The 23,386-nt window shown below is 45.7% G+C and overlaps 2 protein-coding genes across 2 annotated transcripts in view; both read left to right on the top strand.

The window, feature by feature from the left end:
• KPNB1 (karyopherin subunit beta 1) overlaps positions 1 to 7,356 on the top strand; it is a 34,076-nt gene extending 26,720 nt beyond the window's left edge. Inside the window, exons 17-22 of the mRNA XM_035134979.2 lie at positions 932 to 1,039; positions 1,491 to 1,634; positions 1,724 to 1,829; positions 3,792 to 3,906; positions 4,704 to 4,865; positions 5,950 to 7,356. Of these exons, the coding sequence (XP_034990870.1) occupies positions 932 to 1,039; positions 1,491 to 1,634; positions 1,724 to 1,829; positions 3,792 to 3,906; positions 4,704 to 4,865; position 5,950 (636 nt within the window). The 3' untranslated portion in view covers positions 5,951 to 7,356. The remainder of the gene's footprint in view (positions 1 to 931; positions 1,040 to 1,490; positions 1,635 to 1,723; positions 1,830 to 3,791; positions 3,907 to 4,703; positions 4,866 to 5,949) is intronic.
• A 15,433-nt stretch (positions 7,357 to 22,789) lies between these two features.
• Positions 22,790 to 23,386, top strand: part of TBKBP1 (TBK1 binding protein 1) — a 61,997-nt gene continuing 61,400 nt past the window's right edge. The window contains exon 1 of the mRNA XM_035136308.2: positions 22,790 to 23,236. The gene's annotated coding sequence lies outside the window, so the exon portion shown is untranslated. The remainder of the gene's footprint in view (positions 23,237 to 23,386) is intronic.

The following is a 23,386-nucleotide window of genomic DNA, read 5'->3' as shown; positions in this document are numbered from 1 at the left end:
CACCCATTCCCACTTCTGTTTCTAGTGTATCTGAAGAAGTGTGCATGCACACGAAAGCTCATACCAAAATAAAAACTTAGTTGGTCTTTAAGGTGCTACTGAGGGAATTTTTTTATTTTGCTTCAACTCAGACCAACACGGCTACCTACCTGTAAAGAGATCATAATAATCATCAGCTTGTCTGAATGCTACATTTCCATGATAATACTCTAAATTAAAATTAATTGGAATATGCCAGGAAAACTTTGGATAGTTTTCAGGGACCATATTTAGAGAATGAGCACAGGAGGCGAACCTGATATTGCAGATCCCCCTGCACCATCCACAGCTACTGGATAGGAGGTGCATTCCTGAGAGCTCCCATAGTGCTGCATGTCCAGATTGAAAGCTTAAGCATAAATTGATACAAATATGGTTTAAAATTCAGTATAGGGTACTGCAAACAGAGATACCTGCTTAGAAGTTGCTGGATTCGTAGAGCACTCTGTAGGGGCATCAAGTTCCAAAGTCTTGGAAATATTTGCTAGGTTAAGGGAAAGGGATGGGATATGGCAAATTGGAAACTGATTTGACTAGAGGGTTTATTTGATAGATGAATGTAGCTCACTGGTAATTCAGTTTGGTGTTGAGATTTCAGAGAAGGGCATTGCTCCTAGCAAGTATTTGGCAGTACAAGCCGATGGGAAGCTGTTTCCCAAGTATTGCTTCTTTCCAGCCAGCAAACCAGCTTGCCTCCTTCCCGCTCCTTGTAACTCTGCATAAAACAGCAAAAGCTATGACTCTTCCAGGCGCGTCACACTTGAGCCGTTGCCTGCCTTGCTGGCTTTATTTAGCCATTTTAATAGGGCATGGGTATAATGATCAGCACTAGAGGGGGGTGAAAGTGACTCACGGATTGGGTGGGTGTAATGCCTTTCTCTTCTCTCCACAGGTCTGTTTGGCTGCAGTGGGCCTTGTGGGTGACTTGTGCCGGGCTCTGCAGTCCAACATCCTGCCTTTTTGTGACGAAGTTATGCAGCTGCTTTTAGAAAACTTGGGGGTGAGTGCCTCCTCCTAGTTAGCTGTTTGAACAAGGAGGCTGGCAGAAATCATCTAGAAATGAGAAAAAAATAGCTTATAAATAGTAATCCCTAATATGCTGGAAGACTTAACAGGTGTAAACATTAAGTTTGGCTAGGTTGCTTTTTTTCTTTTCACAAAAGTTAATGCAGCTTGGTAAATTAAAAATAAATAAATCTGCCTCTTCTGCAGCTCAGGATCACAATCCTATGTACTCTTCCCGGGGGGGGGGCGCTTAGTCCCATTGAACCCCAACTTATTTCTGAGTAAACATACAAACAATCTTAACAAGGTTGCTTGGTTAAAACTGAAATAAGCTTTCAGTACTTTCAGGATAGAGTATAATAGAGATGCAAAATGTTTTCACACTTAATATAATTGCTGAAGGTTTTCACCCATGCCATGAATAAAATAGCTCCTTGTCCTTACAGAACGAAAATGTGCATCGATCGGTGAAGCCCCAGATTCTCTCGGTGTTTGGTGACATTGTTCTTGCAATTGGAGGGGAATTTAAGAAATACTTAGAAGTTGTACTAAATACCCTACAACAGGCTTCTCAAGCCCAAGTTGATAAGGTAAGGCCTGGAAACCTGGGCTGCTGTGCAGATGTGTTGCACTGTCATATCCACCCCAGACTGATTGCTGCTGTGCTTTTTTGCCTTAGTCTGACTATGACATGGTGGATTACCTGAATGAACTGCGAGAGGGCTGTCTTGAAGCCTACACAGGAATCATCCAAGGGCTGAAAGGAGATCAAGAGAATGTGCATCGTGAGTATTTAAAGTTCAGCGAACAATTTCAACATCTTTAATTTAACCAACTTGCACGTGGCTCTTGTGAAGTGTAATATGGGTGAGAAGACACCCTGTCCAAATCTCTAAATTGCCTTGTTCTTATCTCAGAGGAGTTGTAGTATATTGTGTTAATCGCCACACCTGTGAGTAGGCTGTTGAATATGTTTTTATGAATGGAAAAGCTGACCAGGAGATCTGAAAGTTGGACAGTTAACAGATGACCTTTGGGCTAGTTTCTCATCACCTTGTATCTTCAAAGGGCTACGTTCCATTGTTCTTACGAAGCCGTTAGTCTTAAATATTACACAATGAAGGGCTGCAGAAGAGGCAATCCTACCCTGAGATCTGTTGCCTTGGGTCACTCACCTGTGTCTCCTAGTTGCTGTGCGCTGGGACCATTGACTGCTACGTTCTGTGGCTGCAATAATAATGATGATGATAATAATAATAATAATAATAATAATAATTTATTCATACCCCGCCCATCTGGCTGGGTTTCCCCAGCCACTCTGGGCGGCTTCCAACAGAAAAATAAAACACAGTAATCTATTAAACATTAAAAGCCTCCCTAAACAGGGCTGCCTTCAGGTGTCTTCTAAAAGTCTGGTAGTTGTTTTTCTCTTTGACATCTGATGGGAGGGCGTTCCACAGGGCGGGTGCCACTACCGAGAAGGCCCTCTGCCTAGTTCCCTGCAACTTGGCTTCTCGCAACGAGGGAACCGCCAGAAGGCCCTCGGTGCTGGACCTCACTGTCCGGGCAAAAGGATGGAGGTGGAGACGCTCCTTCAGGTATACTGGACCGAGGCCATTTAGGGCTTTAAAGGTCAGCACCAACACTTTGAATTGTGCTCGGAAACGTACTGGGAGCCAATGTAGATCTTTCAAGACCGGTGTTATGTGGTCTCGGCGGCTGCTCCCAGTCACCAGTCTAGCTGCCGCATTCTGGATTAGTTGTAGTTTCCGGGTCACCTTCAAAGGTAGCCCCACGTAGAGCGCATTGCAGTAGTCCAAGCGAGAGATAACTAGAGCATGTACCACTCTGGCGAGACAGTCCGCAGGCAGGTAGGGTCTCAGCCTGCGTACCAGGTGGAGCTGATAGACAGCTGCCCTGGACACAGAATTAACTTGCGCCTCCATGGACAGCTGTGAGTCCAGAATGACTCCCAGGCTGCGCACCTGGTCCTTCAGTGGCACAGTTACCCCATTCAGAACCAGGGAATCCTCCACACCTCCTGTCCCCCACAAACAGTACTTCTGTCTTCTCAGGATTCAACCTCAGTCTGTTAGCCGCCATCCATCCTCCAACCGCCTCCAGGCACTCACACAGGACCTTCACTGCCTTCACTGGTTCTGATTTGAAAGAGAGGTAGAGCTGGGTATCATCCGCATACTGATGAACACCCAGCCCAAACCCCCTGATGATCTCTCCGAGCGGCTGCATGTAGATGTTAAAAAGCATGGGGGAGAGGACAGAGCCCTGAGGCACCCCACAAGTGAGAGCCCAGGGGTCTGAACACTCATCCCCCACCACCACTTTCTGAACACGGCCCAGGAGGAAGGAGCGGAACCACTGTATGACAGTGCCCCCAGCTCCCAACCCCCTTGGGCTTTCAAGAAGGAAGGCTACTCCATGTTGACCGAAATAGCAGCAAACTTGGATGCTCACCATCCAAGTGCTAGCCACTTAACATGGTGTGTGTGTAGTCACTTAAAAGAAATATTGTTCTTGGAGCCAGCAGTCGCGAGTGAAGTGTGTGTGTGTGTGTGTGTGTGTGTGTGTGTGTTGGGGAGGGGAGGGGAGGGGGGAGTATTATGGGTTTCATTTGGACCATAGGTTGTCTGTGATGGATCTGGGTGCTAAAATTTAAGTTTAAATATCGGCAAGCAGAAAATAGCTGTGCAGCCAGCCATTAAAACTAAATGGTGCTTTCTTTTCAGCGGATGTGATGCTGGTGCAGCCCAGAGTAGAATTCATCTTGTCGTTCATTGACCATATTGCCACAGATGAAGATCATACTGATGGGGTTGTAGCCTGCGCGACTGGGCTCATAGGGTAAATGCCGACAACTTATTTGTGCTTTGGGAAGTGGGGAACTTGGAAGTATCACACTGAACCTCAGGCGCCCCCTGGGAACCACATTTACCATAAAGGCAAAATGAGGTATTTGAGCATGGAGCCTCCACCTCCAAAATACACTTCCATAAGCATTGGCTTAAGTTTTACGTGGTGCAGTGTTAAGGGACTTCACAGTAAGTGTGGGTAGTTGGTAAGCGCACCTTTAAATTTGGAATTGATGTGGAATAGGATGACCAGTTCACTGAATGTAATGTGAGGGTCAAGCTGCTCTGCTGAACTCATTTAGCAAAGACAATCTTTGGACATCAGCGGTCTGAGCCAAACTGGTGGTTGTGGTACCTTGCTAGAGGGATGTCCTTCAATGATTTTCTGACTCATAGCTATACCGGTACTTGAGTTTGCTTAACAATAGTATAAGAACATAAATGAGCAAAGACTTCTTAAAACAAAAACAAAAACACTGAAATCCCAGCAGAAAAGCAGCAATATCTGCAGCAACATCCATCCTCAGTCTCCAAAAGTATTTTCTGTTAAGCTTGGCCATGCTTAAATTGTTATACTTCTACAGGGAGGTTATTTCATAGTTCTGGGTAACTGTAGCAAGGGCCTGTCCATAGCACTCCATATGTGCTCTCTCCCCGCTTTTCTCTGTGGAACAGAAAGTTATAAACTCAAAAATGGCAGCTAACTTGAGATAAAGGGTAGGAGAAGCCTCATTCAGCTTACACATTAATAAAGAGATTTCTGTTTGTACCCTTATTTGTTTCCCATAGGGATTTGTGCACAGCATTTGGGAAAGATGTCCTCAAGTTGGTAGAAGCTAGGCCCATGATACACGAACTGCTAACTGAAGGAAGGAGATCAAAGACGAACAAAACAAAAACGCTTGCTACCTGGGCCACTAAAGAGCTGAGAAAGCTGAAGAATCAAGCTTGGTAAAGAAGCTATTTCTGTTCCTCAAAGCCGCTTCACCTACATAGTTTTTGTTAGAGATGTGGGGGAATAATGTTGGCATCAGGATTTTAAGCCTTCAGTAGAGATCAGTTTCTTTCATCCGGTGTTTTTTCACCACTTGCTGAAAAATTCTGTCATCCTGGAAGCCCATCAGAATGAATTGTGGAAAATAATCAAACTTTAGTCATTCAGATGGGACACGGGTGGCACTGTGGTCTAAAACCCACTGAGCTTAGGGCTTGCTGATCCGAAGGTCAGCGGTTCGAATCCCTGTGACGGGGTGAGCTCCTGTTGTTTGGTCCCAGCTCCTGCCAACCTAGCAGTTTGAAAGCACGTCAAAAGTGCAAGTAGTTGAATAGGTACCACTCCGGCAGGAAGGTAAACGCTGTTTCTATGTGCTGCTCTGGTTTCACCAGAAGCGGCTTAGTCATGCTGGCCACATGACCCGGAAAAGCTGTCTGCAGACAAACGCCGGATCCCTGGAGTCGTTCTCGACTGGACTTAACTGTCGGGGGTCCTTTACCTTTACCTTTTTATGGAGTCTCTTGGTCCTGGACATGCAGTGCTGTAGGTTGTATAGCTTAGTGGAAGTGGAAGTTGTGTGGTATAGTGCAGCATGTCATATGCTGCACTTCCTTAGTTTAAACCTCGATATGTGTGAACTCGGGAGCTTTCAAACTGTCTTTTGAAAACCCTAGAAGTCATTAGTAACCTATCAGGGGTTCCTCAATGAGACGATCAATGAAACTGGAAAGTTGAAAGACAGCTTTTCTTCCACTACTTAATTTTTTATTAAATTTATGCCCTGCCCTTCTTCCCAAAGGATTCTCCTACTGACTCCCTCCCCATCCACTCCCAGTTTACATGAAGCAGTGGTGAAGACCATCATAAGCTGAGTGCGAAGCTTACAAAACATTCTAGAATTCAAAGCAGATAGGTTTCCTTGTGGACAAAAGGGTCTTGAAAATCACTGTTAGGGGGTTCATCAGTTGCCACCAGGCTTGCATACTTTTGTGTTTGTGTGTGTGTGGCCTTTCCCCGCTGACAATATCCCTTCTCTTACAGATCTGTTACCATTGGGATGACACCTGAGACCCCCACTGGATATCTCCAATCTATTGAGAAAACAAACCCAACCCGGAAGTGAGGAGTGTGCACGGATGCTGAGTGTTTGGGAATGAGAGGATGAGTGAGTGAGAGGCTTAAAACACACCACGGTGAAAATCCAGCCACGGCAAACGGCAGCAGCGCTGTTAATGGAGCTAATCACTGACTTGTGTAGCAACGAAACCTTGTCATCGCTTGCCTCCAGGAAGTGGAAAATGATAGGTTTCCATACTTCAATGCGGTCTCTTCTGACAATAGACAAAGGACTAACTTCTGTGTCTTGTCGCCAGTGAAGAGGGAGATGAATTAGTCTGGAGAGAGAGAAAGAGAGAGAGGAAAGCTAGCTTCAGGGTCAATTTCGAGTGCTCATATAATAAGGTCTGGCTTTCGTTGCTGGAAAGAGGAGGCGGTGGGAACCCCAGCTCACCTTTCGGGAGGGGAGGGGAGTTTTTGGCCACTTGTCAGTGCACGAGAGAGCACGAGAGAAACGGGACAGGTGAAGGATTTTCTTTCAAGAGTGAGTGTGTGTGAATGAGGCGATATCTACATTCTCAACTTTTAAGTCATTGCAGTTAATCTTTCCCAAAAAAAAGAGAAATACTGAAGAGGTTAGCAGTTGCATTTCATAAAACTAACAAAGTTCAGTCTACTTGAAGCAGCAGAAGAGTAAGAGTTTAAGGGGGGAGGGGGGGAAGAGAAGTTGCTCCGTAATAGGGCTTCTTTAGGGAAACACTGGTGGGATGTTCAAAGCTCCCGTCGTGACACTTTTTCACGATCTCGTTTCATTAAAAAGCGCCTTTCCTTCCTTAATTTTGTTCAACTGTGAATGTAGAAACCAAGGGGGCGGGGTGGGGGGAGGCGGGGAGGGTGTCCAGGAAAAAAATACTCTCACGTATTAGTAGAGAGATTAGGATCCAATTCTCCAAATGGGATGCAAGGCTTTAAAACAAAACAACTATGCTAATAAAAATTGGCGGCAACAAAAACCCAAAGGGACACAGCCCCTCTCTTGGCGTGAACAAAGTAGCCCGAACCACACACAACTGTGCCAAAGAGTTAAAAAAAAAAGGAAACAAAAGTCCAAATGAGAAAAAGAAACCTTCAGGAAATATTTTGGATTGCAAAAAATGAGGATGAAATTCAAATGTTCAAACAAAGCAAAAAGATAAAAGTACGATTTGGAAACCTCTTGGCCTATTGGTTCTCTTTATTTGATTCTGAATATGGTATTAGTCTTGCTGCACTTCAAAAAGGAAAAATTTATATAAATATATATATACTGACTTGAGCTTACACAGGATGGCACTTGTAAAAGGTTATATTTTTCCACTGCAGTTAAAGATTAATAAAATGGTGTCAAACATTCCCCCAGTACTACTTTTTTTTCTATTGGTCTTTCCAGTAAACAGGAGATCCATGTTACTTCATTATTATTTTTTTACAAAAGAGCAGTTCAGATATGGGCAGCTATGTTCTAAGTGTACCAGTTTAAATTCTATAGTTCCATAACATTTTAAACAATTTCTTAAAGGAAGGGGGAGAGGCAGCTGTTCTATAGCTGTTCCGGATTCCTAGACAAAGGTTGAAGGGGGGATAAGACGCACCTGCTTCTAACTATGCAGCTATTGATGCTTAGGGGCTTTTAAAAGATGGGTGCTTTTTAAGCTTGCCTTGTCAGGTAGGAAATCTAATGTCTTGCAAGAAGCATTTCTTTTTTTAATAACAAAAAATGCCCTTCCTCATCCACTCCCATCCCTTCTTCCGCTCCACACTTCGGCTCCTCCTGGGATCCTCTTCAGTTGCCCATCCTCAATGGAAAGCAAGCATGCCAGTTTCTTGTACAGGGTATCTGACGCTTGTGCCTTCCAGTGCCAGGTTCAGAATTGCAGCCCCCACTGCTGACTTCTCGAACCAGTGTACAAAAAAAGAAAAACCAGGTGATGACTAAGCAGGAAGCTCCAGCCTGAGTCTGAAAGATGGGCTTTTGACAAACCTGGGCCCACCTTATCTTAATGCCTTTTTCTCCTTTGGGGTGGGTTTTTCTTTGAGAGACTCCCACGAAACGAAAGCCATTCCTGAATTTGGGGAGATGGGTGTGTGAAGGGGAGATCTGATCATTCCTCAGTGCTACTGAACTCTGTCCAGTGTTGGCTGTTCAGCTGTAGGCTGCAGGTAAATAAAGTACACTGAGTTAGTAGTGGAAACCAAAAAAACGTGTCTTACTTTTTTTCCTCTCTTCCTGCCCTTCAGTGTTTAAAATGGTAGAGGCTGGAACTAAAACCAGACTGTTTTAAAGAAAACCTTTCTTCTGAGCTAGGTTTGCATAGGCTAGTGACCGGGGGTGGGGGTGGGGGAGGAAGAATCCCATACATGCTAGAGACCTATATGTTAAGTTTCTATTTCCATTCTTCACTCTTCTACATATTCTGTGCAAGCTACTTAAAGCATGCATGCCCCTTTGATTCCTCTTCACTTTGGGGGAGAGACTATAAAATATTTGGAGGCTTATGTGTGCCTTATAATTAATGGAATGCATCTGAGAGGCTGCGGATTTCAGCTGCTCACCAGCTCTGCCTTAAGTAAAATAGAAATTACTGTGCGACTTTGGGTGTGGAGAGAAGAGGAAACGCTGGAAACTCTGTCAGCGATACAAACTGGCATGTTCATCAAAGTGTTGTTTCCTGACTGTACAGCCAGCCTGGAGGCAACCGCTTCCTATAGATACAGCTATTTTAGGGGATAAATAGTGTGTGTGTGGCTCTGGTTCATATTGGAACAGGCCCTCCTGCCTCATGACTTTCCAAGGTGAACACAGTCCATCAACCATGGATTGTAGCCTGGCAGGTGCTCTGGTTGAGGTGAGCTTGTGGGCTGCGTCTGATTCATAGGTAGTACAAGTCAGTCTCAAGTTTCTGGGACATAACATGCATATGTTGTTTGCAACACATAACACACTTTTTAAAGGGCCTTAAAGGCAAGTCTTGTTTGTGAGTGGCTGCAGAAGACTTCCTTGTGTACAGTATGTCTGCTGCATTCATGTTTAGTGTAGCAGCTGGAAATGAAATCCAGCCTCTTCTTTTATTCCAGGGATTTGTGTCCTAGTTGCCAGAGCGGTGAGCAATAAAACTTGTTGAACTCCTTGTTAAAATTAGCATGAAAAAAAATAACAAGTGTTCCTGGGATGAGTGCTTCGGACTTGCTCACTTAGCAGAATTTAGCTGCAGGTTTGCAGCCTTTTTTGTGGACAAGGTCTAGGGATATTCCTACATAACAATAAAAAGTTTGTTGCAAGTGTGCTTTCTGATTATTGACAAATTTCTGTGGATCTCTAGTGTGGGAAGGGCCTGCACAAATTATATTGGAAAATAAGTTTGAGCAACTCTTCAGAGTCTCACAGAACGCAGCCCCCTTTGCTTTAGTTCTTTGCGGTAGCACAGGATCCCCTAGAGATCAACAAGCACATTCAGGAAGCTTATCACACCAGACTTTCATATTTCCATGAATGTGTGTTCATTCTGAGAAAGCCTGAGGGCATTGGAGAAATCTCTTAACACCTCATTTTCTAGAGGGACAGTTATTTAGTTTGTTGTAGCAATTTTTCGGCACATTTAAAAGTTTCTTCTTGGCCTAAGTTTTCCTAGATAAGAGCCAACTTCATCAGATACATGAAAGGGTATCACCAGTTGGCAAATACAGAGATGCCTCAGTGTCTGAAGCACTCCTGCCAATAACACTTTTTTTACTGGCCAGAAGGCCATGAAATGGCCATTGGTTAAAAAAAAATGTTCATACAGCTCCTAGTGTTGGAACTCTTTCCCTTGTCTAAATGGAGTTGGCTGTTGCAGAACTTCCTTCCGCCTCTAGCATATTGGATGTCTGTTTCTAAGCATGAATTTGTGCTCTACAGCAGGGCACGCACTGCTTTGATTTGTTGCACCAAAGCTACCCCATGCTCCTGTTTCTAACAAGATGCCCGTGCTAAATGTCTTGTGTGCACTGATGTTTAGATGGTGGGAGTATGTGTGTGGTTACTCAGTACAGTTGTATCTCGGTTCCCGGACGTTTTGCCTCCCAGACGCCGCAGACCCAGAAGTGAGTGTTTCGTTTTGCAAATGTTCTTTGGAACCCAAACGTCCAGCAAGGTTTCCAATTGGCTGTGGGAACTTCCAGCAGCCAATCAGAAGCCACACTTTGGTTTCCGAACATTTTTGAAGTCGAACGGACTTCTGGAGTGGATTGTGTTCGACTTCCAAGGTACGACTGTAGTGAGGGAAAGACACTCTGCATATGCTTGGGTGCTTTCATGTTGCTTATATATATACTAGGGTTTAGGAATTTGATTTGAGCTGCTTCCACAATTGCAAACCAGGACCGTTGGCACCACTCCCTCTGCGTAACCAAGTGTGCGCCAGGGCCTGTTATCAGCTACAACATTCAAACCTAATTTCAGTAGAAGCAACCCTGTGGTTATCTTATGAGCTATAGAAAAGTGGCCTGTGGTCACCCACTGAGCTTGTTCTATTTATAATAATAACTAGTGGTTTTCAGCCCGTTCAATAACGGGCGCTAGAATCCTGGGGTTCGGAGAAGCGCTTGCGCAGCGCGTCTCCGAACCCTGGGACCTGTCCTTGCTGTCGGTGGCAGGGGGACAGGAACGGAGGAGGAGAAAGCGCTGCTTTCTCCTCCTCCGTTCCTCTCCCGCAGCCGCCGACAGGAAGCAGACATCCCAGGGTTCGGAGAAGCGCTTGCGCAGCGCTTCTCCGAACCCTGGGACCTGTCCTTGCTGTCGGCGGCAGGGGGACAGGAACGGAGGAGGAGAAAGCGCTGCTTTCTCCTCCTCCGTTCCTCTCCCGCAGCCGCCGACAGGAAGCAGACATCCCAGGGTTCGGAGAAGCGCTTGCGCAGCGCTTCTCCGAACCCTGGGACCTGTCCTTGCTGTCGGCGGCAGGGGGACAGGAACGGAGGAGGAGAAAGCGCTGCTTTCTCCTCCTCCGTTTCTCTCCCGCAGCCGCCGACAGGAAGCAGACATCCCAGGGTTCGGAGAAGCGCTTGCGCAGCGCTTCTCCGAACCCTGGGACCTGTCCTTGCTGTCGGCGGCAGGGGACAGGAACGGAGGAGGAGAAAGCGCTGCTTTCTCCTCCTCCGTTCCTCTCCCGCAGCCGCCGACAGGAAGCAGACATCCCAGGGTTCGGAGAAGCGCTTGCGCAGCGCTTCTCCGAACCCTGGGACCTGTCCTTGCTGTCGGCGGCAGGGGGACAGGAACGGAGGAGGAGAAAGCGCTGCTTTCTCCTCCTCCGTTTCTCTCCCGCAGCCGCCGACAGGAAGCAGACATCCCAGGGTTCGGAGAAGCGCTTGCGCAGCGCTTCTCCGAACCCTGGGACCTGTCCTTGCTGTCGGCGGCAGGGGGACAGGAACGGAGGAGGAGAAAGCGCTGCTTTCTCCTCCTCCGTTCCTCTCCCGCAGCCGCCGACAGGAAGCAGACATCCCAGGGTTCGGAGAAGCGCTTGCGCAGCGCTTCTCCGAACCCTGGGACCTGTCCTTGCTGTCGGCGGCAGGGGGACAGGAACGGAGGAGGAGAAAGCGCTGCTTTCTCCTCCTCCGTTTCTCTCCCGCAGCCGCCGACAGGAAGGACGCGCGCACTCTCCCCCCCCCCGCCTCCTCCAACCGCCGCTCCTCACGGCCAGGGAGGGTTGTGAGGAGGCCTTCGCCGGCCTCCACCCTCGCTTTCCTGACGTGCCCTGCAGTGAGGCGGTGTCCGGCGGGAGCGGCGGTTGGAGGAGGCAGAGTGGGGGGAGAGTGCGCGCGCGCGCAGTCTCTGCTGTCCAATCCCTGTATCCCTGGGGCACATGCGCAGTGACCCAGGGACACACGGGACAGCTTGGACGCAGGGACATCTTGGACATTATTATATAGGATAATTTATAATATTTATTATTTATACCCCGCCCATCTGGCTGGGCTTCCCCTGCCACTCTGGGCAGCTTCCAACAAACATTAAAATACATCAAATATCACAGATTAAAAACTTCCCTAAACAAGGCTGCCTTTAGGTATTTTCTAAATGTCGGGTAGTTGTTTATCTCTGACCTTTGATGGGAGGGTGTTCCACAGGGCGGGTGCCACTACCGAGAAGGCCCTCTGCCTGGTTCCCTGTAGCTTTGCTTCTCGCAGTGAGGGAACCGCCAGAAGGCTCTCAGCGCTGGACCTCACTGTCAGGGCAGAACGATGGGGGTGGAGATGCTCCTTTGACATTTTATACGGTCCCCTCCAAAAGATTTTTCCCTTCCGACATTGCGTTAGGATAGGGCAAGGTGGTGGGTGACTGGCTGGACTGTAGTTCGGTGTTAGAGCACATGCTCTGCGTGCAAAAGGTCACAGGGTCAGTCTTGGGTAGAATTGTGAAAGATCCTGAAACCATGGAGGCTTACTTGCCAGTAAGAGTAGACTGCAAAGGAACCAGGTGGGCCAGTAGCATAGTTTCAGGCACCAGGCCTGTTGGCAGACCAACTCAGCGCAACAAATCTGCAAGCAGGACCCGAAGGCTGGCAGCAGCAAGCCTGCTGTGAGGGAATCAATTGCAGATGGCCGCAGTACCTGGAGACAGGCCCACAGATCCCCAGCAGTGACCAGTGGCGGAATGATCTACAATCCTGGATATTGTCGTTTTAAGAATTCTGGGAATTGTTAGGAGGCTCCTATTTACCTCAGGGGTACAATTCTCATTCCCTGGGAAGAGGGATTGAATGTGAATATGCTCTATGAGAGGAATAGGGGTCTCCTAGCAACTCTTTGCACCCTTGGCCGACTGCAGTTCCCAGGATGCTTTGGGAGAAGCCAACTGCTTCATTAAATGTATAGTGCAGACAGATGAGGCTGGAGTTGGGGGTTCGGCAATAGGATCGATACCGTTCCCACCATGACTCCCTAGCTTGTTAACCAAGGGTCCTTCAGAAAGGGCTGCATTAGGACTTCCAAATTCAGAACAAAACAAGGCTAAACTAGCATATGATTCACCCGGTATTGTGTCTGTGGAGAGCTGGTGTTGAAAATGGCCACTATGTTTAACCCAGTTATGAGCTCCTGAGGTCTAGTCTACTCAGGCAGCAGAAAGAGACAGTAGCCAGAGTTGTGCATTATCTAACCTGGAGGGAGAGGAGACCCATTTTGAACGCTTGCATTAAAAAATAATAATCCCTGTAAACAAAAAGTCCAGGGCATCAGGGAAAGAGGTACCGTAATAAACTACCTGTTTCATAGTTGCTTATTTTATGGAAATAAGCCCCCCTCCGTCAGGAAAGAGGTAAAGTCTTTCCCACTATACCACATGAAGAAAGCAAGATAGTAAAATGAGAGGAGGAAGAGAACATTTTTAAATACAAGATTATTTTGACGTGAGGCTGGGAAATAATTTTTACCTTGTCAGGCTGGCTCCATGAGCATCAAATGCATTTTTTATTTCTACAAGATGTTTCTGCCCTGCCTTTTGGCTCCCAAAGTTCCTCACCTCATCAATTAAAAGCAACATAACCATGAAGCATTTTCCCCACCCACCCCACCCCGAACGGATTTTCTGTTTAGCCTTTTAGGACTATTCGTTTTCCATTATACAACTTCAGGCGCCAAGCGAAAACGTTCCTCTTCGACCAGGCCTTGGGTCTTTTTACATGTGTTTGTGGGAGGTGGGTTTATTGGTTTGTTTTGTTCTCGTTTTTAGTATGTATTTTGTTTTTTCATTTTATATTTATATGCCTTGAACCACCCAGAGCATTTCAGGTGAGAGGCAGTATACAAATTTAAATAATAATAATAATAATAATAATAATAATTAATAAATTAAATTAAAACCAACATATACAGTGCCTTTTAAGCCAGAAGGATTCTTCTAGGCACAGAGGGAAGACTTCCTAATGTTGTTGAACTGCGAGCCTCATCACTCCTAGCAAGCATGGCCAATGGGAGTTGCAATTCAGCAGCATCTGGAGGACAAACTGCTCCAATACAACTGACCTAGGCTGAGGAAGTGAGATTTCTGGCTTGCACTTAGGGAGACTATGTGCCAACACACTCGGTTGTACCCTACTTTTGAGCCTGGTCCATCACTCTCTGCCTTAGCCCCCACCCTTTCCTGGGAGCCAGTATTCCTAAAATCATAAGCTTATCTGTTAAGCTTCTCACCTGCTGCTTGGAGGACAACAGTAAATCTAAGGAGCATCTCCACCCCCATTGTTCAGCCTGGACACTGAGGTCCAGCTCTGAGGGCCTTCTGGTGGTTCCCTCACTGCGAGAAGCAAAGCTACAGGGAACCAGGCAGAGGGCCTTCTCGGTAGTGGCGCCTGCCCTGTGGAACGCCCTCCCATCAGATGTCAAGGAAAGATACAACTATCTGACTTAGAAGACACCTGAAGGCAGCTCTGTTTAGGGAGGTTTTTAATGTTTGAAGTTGTATTCTGTTTTTAGTCCTCTGTTGGGAGCTGCCCAGAGTGGCTAGTATAAATAAATAGTACAAATAATAAAATTGTTATTATTGCTACTATTAAAAAAAAACCTGCAGAGCTAAGTTCCTTATTTTGGGCACCCCAGTAGTTGTGATTAGCCAAGGCTCACCTCTCTCACTGAAACAGTAAACTTGTCTAAGCTGTACCACTTCAGAGTGCAGAGGGTAGGGCTTGCGTGCTTGAATGTACCTCCTTGCAAAATATTCATTGGATGTACAAGGTTACCACGTCAGGGAGAAGGGCAGCTGTCTCCCTAATACACTATTTTTTATCATTTTCTATATGCAGAGACATTGAAACATGTGATTCTCCTATGGTACTTGCAGTCTGAAGTAGTACAACCCAGATACAGCTTTGCCACCGCAGTGAGAACTAGGATGCTCTCCTTATAGCTCCAGATGTTGTGTTTTTTCGCTTCTGAGTCACTTGTCTAGCCTCGCACAACAAAGCCAGGCAGGCTGGAAAATTGTGCGCTCTCTCTCTCTCTCTCTCTCTCTCTCTCTCTCTCTCTCTCTGTGGTTTCTTTGTTCGTTTCATTTCATTTCTATTTTTTTGCTTCCTTTCCATCAGCTTTAACATCAGAGAGGATCAAGAGCCCTCATTTGTACTTCAAAGTGTTCCACAGCAAATTGGAAAAACCTAGAAAAGAAATCCTGAAAATAATGCCTACCTCTTTTTCCTTTCCATTCTCACTTCTATAGACCTATTTGTCAGCAAAAAAAAAAAAAAAAAAAAAAAAAAAAAACCCTGGCCGCCAAAGGGATTTCCCCACTCCCTCCTCCTGCTTGTTTGCGTTAAAATTGCTAGTTTCCTTGAAAATACAACAGATGCAGAGGTCACAACAAGGTGCCTGACTTTCCCTACCAAAACGCAACGAAATGCTTAACAATCTGGAAAACTGAATTCTGCAAATCCAAACTTAATCCTGGGTATACTATTTTTGCAACTGGTAATTCAAAAAGTTGTCTGCTCTAGCTATCCTTAAAATATCTGTCTCCTTTTACACCTCCTCCTCCTCATATTCGATGCATCATTATAGAACGTGGGATGTGAGGGTACACTTCAGAGACAGGAACCTAAGTTGTATGGAATTCCGGGTTGCGGACTATTCTGCTTGTCCTCTTGTTCCAATCGTTTGCCTGTCGCCCTTTACCTGTTGCTGCACTACAACTCCCATCATCCCTGGCGATTGGCCATGCTGGGTGGGGCTGATGAGGAGCCATAGCCCATCAGCATCTGGTAGGGCTATAGGTTTCCCCATCCCTGGATTTGAGGGTTTCATGAGGACGTTTCAGGCTGGTTGCTGCTCTTGTTTCTGCTAGTCTCTATAGCACAAGGCTTGACAGGCTCGCATGAACCATCTCAGGTGATCTGCTGTGCCAGACCTTGGGTTAAGAGCTTGAATAAATAGCCTTTTCAGTCAGTGGTATGGCTGGGGCTAGGCTTGAAGGCTCAGAGTCCCAGGCCACACACACACACTCCATAACTACCAAGAGATTGGCTAACTATGACGGCAATACCTGAATTAGCAACTAGGCTGGCATGGGCATATCTATATATATATAAATGTAGGCATTGCGCACATGGATGAAACAGCCTTTCTCCATAACTGCTGAACCATAATGTAACAAATTTGGCTGCAACGTTCCATGCCCATCAGGGAGGAATTTGGCATAATTCCCCCCCCCCAAAAAAACCACACACCTTTCACACCTAAAATAATGATTAAGCACAAAAAGTGGCGCCCAAATTAGACATCACCACCAGAAGCTCTGAAGACTCCAGCAGCTGTGCTGCCAGATGACATCATAAAATTCCACAGCAACCAACTGAAAACAGTCCTTTTGCAGCAACAAGGCCCAGCTTTTTTAATAGGCCGCAGCATTGCCAAGCAGGAAAAAACAAACAGAATAGGGCCTTTCACAACAGGGGGATGGGGACGGACAGGGATGAGGCACAACAAAGGGAGGGGGGAAACACATAGCCATGGGGGGGACGACCCTGAGTCAGTCAAAGCAGTGGGGGTGGGTTGGGACAGGGAAAACTGAGTAGGCCGACTGCCAAAACGGCCATTCAACCTCCAAAGCCCAAGCCCAAAGCCTCTCCCGGCAACTGCATTAATAAATGCCTAGAAGCATTAGGCAGTCGTTCATAATTTCCCCTAACATGCACTTGGGGGCACGGCGAGGAGATTTTGCTTTTTAATTTAGTGGGCGTTGTGTCACATGTGAGGCTACGGCAGCCATTTTAAGTAAGGGCAGTCGTGCCCCTTTTAACCTAGGCTTTATACCAGGCATCCCCAAACTTCAGTCCTCCAGATGTTTTGGACTACAATTCCCATCTTCCCTGACCACTGGTCCTGTTAGCTAAGGATCATGGGAGTTGTAGGCCAAAACATCTGGAGGGCCGCAGTTTGGGGATGCCTGCTTTATACTATGACTGATTACCAGCCTCTGCGTCTTTAAAAAAAACACCATGCACTTTCTCTCCCCAGTTTAAGTCCTCAAACCAACACCACATCCTACATTCAAAACACCTACTCCAAAATTAGGAAATCCAAATAACCAAAACAAATAACCAAACCACAAAACACACAACAATGCCCAAATCATACAATACCCACCAAAATAAATGACAACCCCAAAAATAAAATTAAACAATAGTAACTTCTGCTTCTCATGTTCTTATTTCAAACAAATTATATATATAGAAATGTTCACGATGTGTGCGCAGTAGCCAATGTATGGAGATACAGGGGGGAGGGGACAACACTCCCCGGGGACAACAGAGGGCTCAGACAAAAGTGCATGCTGAGAAATAGAACCCAGAAACTGACAGTTCCTTCTCCAAGGGTGGGGCCAAGGTATGGAAAAACAGAGGGGAGGGGCCAACATTTCCCGGATACAACAGAGGGCTCAGACAGGGGTGGGGTGGGGGCTCGATAGCTCATGAGTCAGGACAGGGTGGGGCCAGTCACAGGGATGTGCCGGAGGGGTGGGGGGGGGAGAAGGACGCTTGATAGCTCATGGGTCGGGACAGAGTGGGGCAGTCACAGGGATGAACCAGGGGGTGGGGGGGAGGAGGGGGCAGGATAAGTCATGTGTCCGGACAGAGTGGGGGGAATCACAGGAAAGAACCACAGCAACACATGACCACATTCCAATTTGTTTTTGCTTTGCACCAAAAAAAAAGAAAAAAGTTATCATGGCTGTGTAACTAAGTAGTGGTATTTGCCTATTTTATAAATATTGATTTGTATGCTTTTTATAGTTTTGATAACTAACAAAAACACAACAAAAACCGGGCCAGGGCATGCACTCAGATGCTCATTTTATTTATTTTCCTTAGAAAGTATATTTCCCTTCTCTGCAACACAATGATGCTTATTCCCAAGCAAAGTGTCTTATCTCATATTCACACCTTTCTTGCCGCCCACAGCAGTGGTACTTTGGGAAGAGCCTCTCCCTCTGGTCATAAACGCCATGTTGGGACACATTTATGGCTGCCTTGAACAGTTTCATTTGTGGACTTACACATGTTAGGTTTATTGTTCCTTGTATTTGGAGCCAAACAGAGGGACAAATATTTAAATGGTAGACCCTCCAAGCGTCCCTATTTTCCAGGGATAGTCCCAGATTTACAGAAGCCACAGGTGGGTGAAACCGTGACAGACCTTGAACGTTTTGGCAAGGTGCCAATGTGAAATGAGTGACATCTCAAGGTGACGGCAAATGACATGGACACTGGTTACACACACACACACACACACACACACACCCTACCCCCTGAGAGATTTTGGATGCATGAAAGATTGGAGAGTTTTAATGTCTGCCAAATAAACTTTGCGATTTGATCCTGCTTTTCCTCAGGACGTCCCTACTTTCATCAGAGAAATGTTGAGGAGGGGACGTCTTTATTTTCATCAGACGAATGTTGGAGGTTATGAAATGGCATTACTACTACTATTATTAATCATCTGGTTTCCTACCCATTGAATTCAGTAAACACCAGAGCACCTGAGACAAACTAAAATAGATAGCAGGGTTGTTGTTGTTTTTACAAATATGTTTTGTTTTATTTCTAATTGTATTGCTTCATCGTTTTGGTGTTTGCCACCCTGGGCTCCTTTGGGAAGGGAGGGCAGGATAGAAATTTAATAAACCATAATAGCCCCGACAGCAGAGGAAAAGTCTAGCTACGTGGAAGTTGCTTGGAATTTTTCTGCCAATGGGAAGACCTTGGCAGCTGGGCTGAATGATACGGAGAAGAAAAAATAAACCTGATTAAGAGGCGCAGAAGTTCAACAGCACACAGGTGGGTGAAACCGTGACAGACTTCGAACGTTTTGGCAAGATGCCAATGTGAAATGAGTGACACCTCAAGGTGACAGCAAATGACAAGGACACTGGTTACACACACACACCCTACCCCCTGAGAGATTTTGGATGCATGAAAGATTGAAGAGTTTTAATGTCTGCCGCTGGGCCCAAGTTATAAAATGACAAAAGAGTTGTGTGCGTTCCACCTTCTCAGTAGTGTGGGAGGTAGATCAAGGGTCTAAACATTCCTATATATATAGAAAATATTTTATTCCTTTTCCATATTAAAAGTCACATTTTGTTATTCAACAGTTCTGTTGCAATTCAACAAAATGAGTGACTTCCTGCTCACCCAACACCAATGTTTATAACCCAAATTACATACAATTGCGTTTTAAAGTTCCTTTGTTTTTCTGTTACATTTACGTTCTGCTAGTTTCTTACACTTCAAACCCCGCTTTGGTCTTTGCATATGGAAAATAACATTTTAAATAAGACTATAAAATTAAACGATCCTAAATTTGTGTCTCTAATCAGTGCCGTTGGTTTTGCCATCTCTGCATATTCCAAGATTTTCATCAACCAGCCTTCGAGGGTGTTCTGTCATCCTTCCATTTCTGTGCATAGAGAATCCTTGCCGCTGTAGTTACATGCGTAAACACAGTTGAGGCTTTATTTGGAATTTCACTGTCTAATATCCTCAGCAGGAAAGATTCTGGCCTTTAAAAAAATTCATTATATGTGTTTCATGTCCCAAAAGGCCTTGAGCCATTTCATGAGCATTTTACCTAGGATCACATTGACCAGAGTTATATCCTGGATGGTATTCAAACTTTCCACCTTTTTCTTTCAATTTCAATTAAATTTCCCCTTCTTTTCTTATCGTTAAGGGCACCCCAGAAGTACAGAAATAGAAAGTAAATTCTGCACCCTGCCAGTCTCATTAGCCCCCCTCCCCTTTTAAAGACAATTTCTAGTCTGGGCTGCATCAAGAGGAGTATAGCATCTAGATCAAGGGAAGTAATAGTACCACTGTATTCTGCTCTGGTCAGACCTCACCTGGAGTACTGTGTCCAGTTCTGGGTACCACAGTTCAAGGAGGATACTGACAAGCTGGAACGTGTCCAGAGGAGGGCAACCAAAATAGTCAAAGGCCTGGAAACGATGCCTTATGAGGAACGGCTTAGGGAGCTGGGTATGTTTAGCCTGGAGAAGAGAAGGTTAAGGGATGATATGATAGCCATGTTCAAATATATAAAAGGGTGTCATATAGAGGATGGTGAAATGTTGTTTTCTGCTGCTCCAGAGAAGCGGACACGGAGCAATGGATTCAAGCTACATGAAAGAAGATTCCACCTAAACTTTAGGAAGAACTTCCCGACAGTAAGAGCTGTTCGACAGTGGAATTTGGAGTGTGGTGGAGTCTCCTTCTTTGGAGGTCTTTAAGCAAAGGCTTGACAGGCATAAGTCAGGAATGCTTTGATGGTGTTTCCTGCTTGGCAGGGGGTTGGACTGGATGGCCCTTGTGGTCTCTTCCAGCTCTATGATTCTAGTCCTTATGATGGTAATATAAGCTTGTAAGCATATGAGCTTGCAGTGGAGTGGGCAGAGGTGAGAGGCTGTGAATTTTGCAAGCTCCATGTCCCTGCACAAACAGTGACAAATTTCAGGAGGAAAGCAGGAACAAAATCTTCGAAAGAGTCTTCTGTGAGCCAGACCTCACTTGGAAGTTCTCATAAAAAGGAAAACCTCCATGTTGTGGCCTATAAGGAAAATCCAAACTCTGCAGCTGGGGGGGACACTTTTATTTAAATAACGAATCTGGGTATCACAATTGTCCTTGTAAGCTTTTGAAAATTAATAAAATGCAATTCACAAAAAACAAACAAACAAAATGTCACAAAATAGGGAGCAAGCTTTTCAGTTCTTCAGTTCTCTTCATCAGGCTAGATGCTACACAAAGTGGGGTGGGGGGGATGAGGAATCATTAAAGGGCGAAAATTAGGTTGGTTGTTGGAGTGGAATCTACAGTCGGAGGGAAGTTATTTTCTACCACCTGACCACCTGAGTTAACAATACTATTCAATTTGGCTTTTTCTTACCTGGTACACCTTAGGCCCTGCAGGTGTTGCTAAACTACAACTGCTACTGTATCACCCGGGGCCATTAGCCATGCTGGCTGGGGCTGATGGGAGTTTCGGTTCAGCAACATCTGCAGGGCCAAGGGATCCCTGCAAAATTGACCTCTGACTTTGCTAATGGGTTGCTTCTTTTTATTGCTGTTGTCTGCCTAAGTAGGAACCTACATATTCTGCTTTTAAGGCATGAGACAAGGCTGGGTAACAGCTGTGCTTTGTCTTTTTCAAGGTTTGCCATACATCCGAATATCCCAGACATATCCGGAATACTGTTGTTGGTAGCAGTGCCCGGTGGGCACTGCTACCAACTACAGTATCAGGCGGAAATTGGCAAAATGTTCGGGAAAATCTGGATGTATGGCAACCCCATGTCGGCAGTGTTGTTTTTGCCGATTTTCCATAAAAATAGCTCAACACCTTTTCTGTCCAGATTTTCACTGCTTGAAATACGGCAACCCTATTTAAACAAGGGGACCAACCATTGCTTTTTTTATTCTCGAATCCCAGAAATGACCTGACCTGCAATCTCCTTTTTGAGACAGTTATGACTAAAAAAATGCAGACCTCATGGCTGCAACATTCACTTATTATTATTATTATTATTATTATTATTATTATTATTATTATTCCGCTTCCTCCTGCCACCTGCTTTGTCTAACATCCAGCCTGACAGAGAGTGAAGTTGGAAGCTTTCTCGCTATTTTGTAAGATTTGGCTTGCTCCCAACTATGAATTTTGAAACACACAGTGCTTCCCACATTTCAATATGTTACAGATTCGGTGTTTTAGCAGTTAAAGTTAGGGTTTTGGTGGGCAAGGAATGTAGCAGGTGTTAGTGGTAATAAAAATACCCAAATGCTGTTTCTCTGCCCCGCCTTTCCAGGCATTTGATGTTAATTCATCATCATTGAACATAATGTATATTTTATATGTTGTATGTCATGAAGGCTTCTAGCTTTACAATAAATTACTCACATACTTTAGAAATTCTGTTTAATCTTTGTGGCATCCAATGCCGCATACAGATGATTTTGTGAAAGTCTTCTTTCAGATTTCAATGTGAAGTATATCTATTGCTTCCAAAATAACCTTCCACCTCTGAAATGGATACGACATGCCTACGGTAATAATATTATGTCATGGAACTTTAAAGTGATGATCCTCACCCCTGAACCATATCTGATAATAGACCATAATATTTTAACAGCATCCATTAATATTTTCTCTGCCTTCAGTACGATTTTTATTGGACACTGTGTGTGTGTGGTTTAAAATTGTAATGGGAACTGAAGACAAATGTAAATTGTTCATGCATCCAAAATGAGGCAATTTTTTGAGGATTTTAATTGGCTTTTTGGCATTGGGACATTCTTCCTTAAAGAAAATTGACACCTTCAAACATTGTTTTTCAAATGTGACTTCGAATGATGCTTTTACCTCTGCAACTGATGAATTGGAAGTGAATCCCCTGCTTCACCTTTGTTTTCCGCCCCAGCATCTAGAGTTGGGGATACTGGGAAAGGGCTGGGCTTTTTGGGGGGGGGGGTTAAAGAGTGAGATGGAACAAAGCCCAGCAAGGTCCTCCCGCCAAGGCTGAGCCTTCCTCGCCTCTCATTGCAAAAAGTAACCACTGGTTTGAAAAAGAAATTAAATGGTCACCATAGGAAAAAACGAACCCTGCCCCCTGCATAAACTTGGCTTTGTTTGTTTCGTTTGTGCTGTGTGATCAGTTCGATTCGGAGGATGGGAGAGAAGGCGGAGGAGGAGATTGTTATTGCAGGTTCTCTTTAAATTAAAAAAAGGGTACCTCTTTTGCACTGTGACTGTTTCCTGCTTCTGGGGTGTGTGTGTGTGTGTTCTCGGGAGCAGGAAGCAGGAGCTGCAAAACCAAGGGAAGTGAGTGCGAGGCAAGAGGCTATACCAGACCAGGCCAGCCAGGAATGAGATTTCAAAACATTTCCTCCTCTTCCAGAAATGTGATCGCCGTTTTCTTTGGGCAACGGGGAGGTGTGGCGGAGCATCCTTAGGCCACAGAAGGTGAAGCCACCACGTGGGACGCGTGGCGGTTCTGCCAGCCTGATGATGATGGCACACTTCGTGGCGTGAGCCCTGGGGGAGGGGGAGAGAAAGAGAGGGAGAGGGAGAGATCGGCTGGATCTCGAGGAGGGGAGAGAGAGCCACCAAAGAGGGGGGAGGAAGCCCCTGAAGAGAGCCTCCCCCCTCCCCACAGCAAGCACCCACTTCTACAGCTGCTGAGAATGGAGGATCCTTCCCCACCAAGCGGGGAGGTGATGTAAGTCCAACCTTCCCCACACCCTTAACCTCGCCACCTCCCTGCAAGAATAACCGGGGGGGGGGATAGTCGAGTGGAGGAAGGAAGAGGGGGGAGGGCGGAGGGAGGTGGTTGCATAAGGGGCGGAGGGGAGAGCATCCGTGGGGGCAG

This window comes from Zootoca vivipara, chromosome 13, assembly GCF_963506605.1.
Source record: "Zootoca vivipara chromosome 13, rZooViv1.1, whole genome shotgun sequence".
NCBI lineage: Eukaryota > Metazoa > Chordata > Lepidosauria > Squamata > Lacertidae > Zootoca > Zootoca vivipara.
Note: the sequence above shows the minus strand (reverse complement) of the source record. Positions and strands in the feature narration are given on the sequence as shown.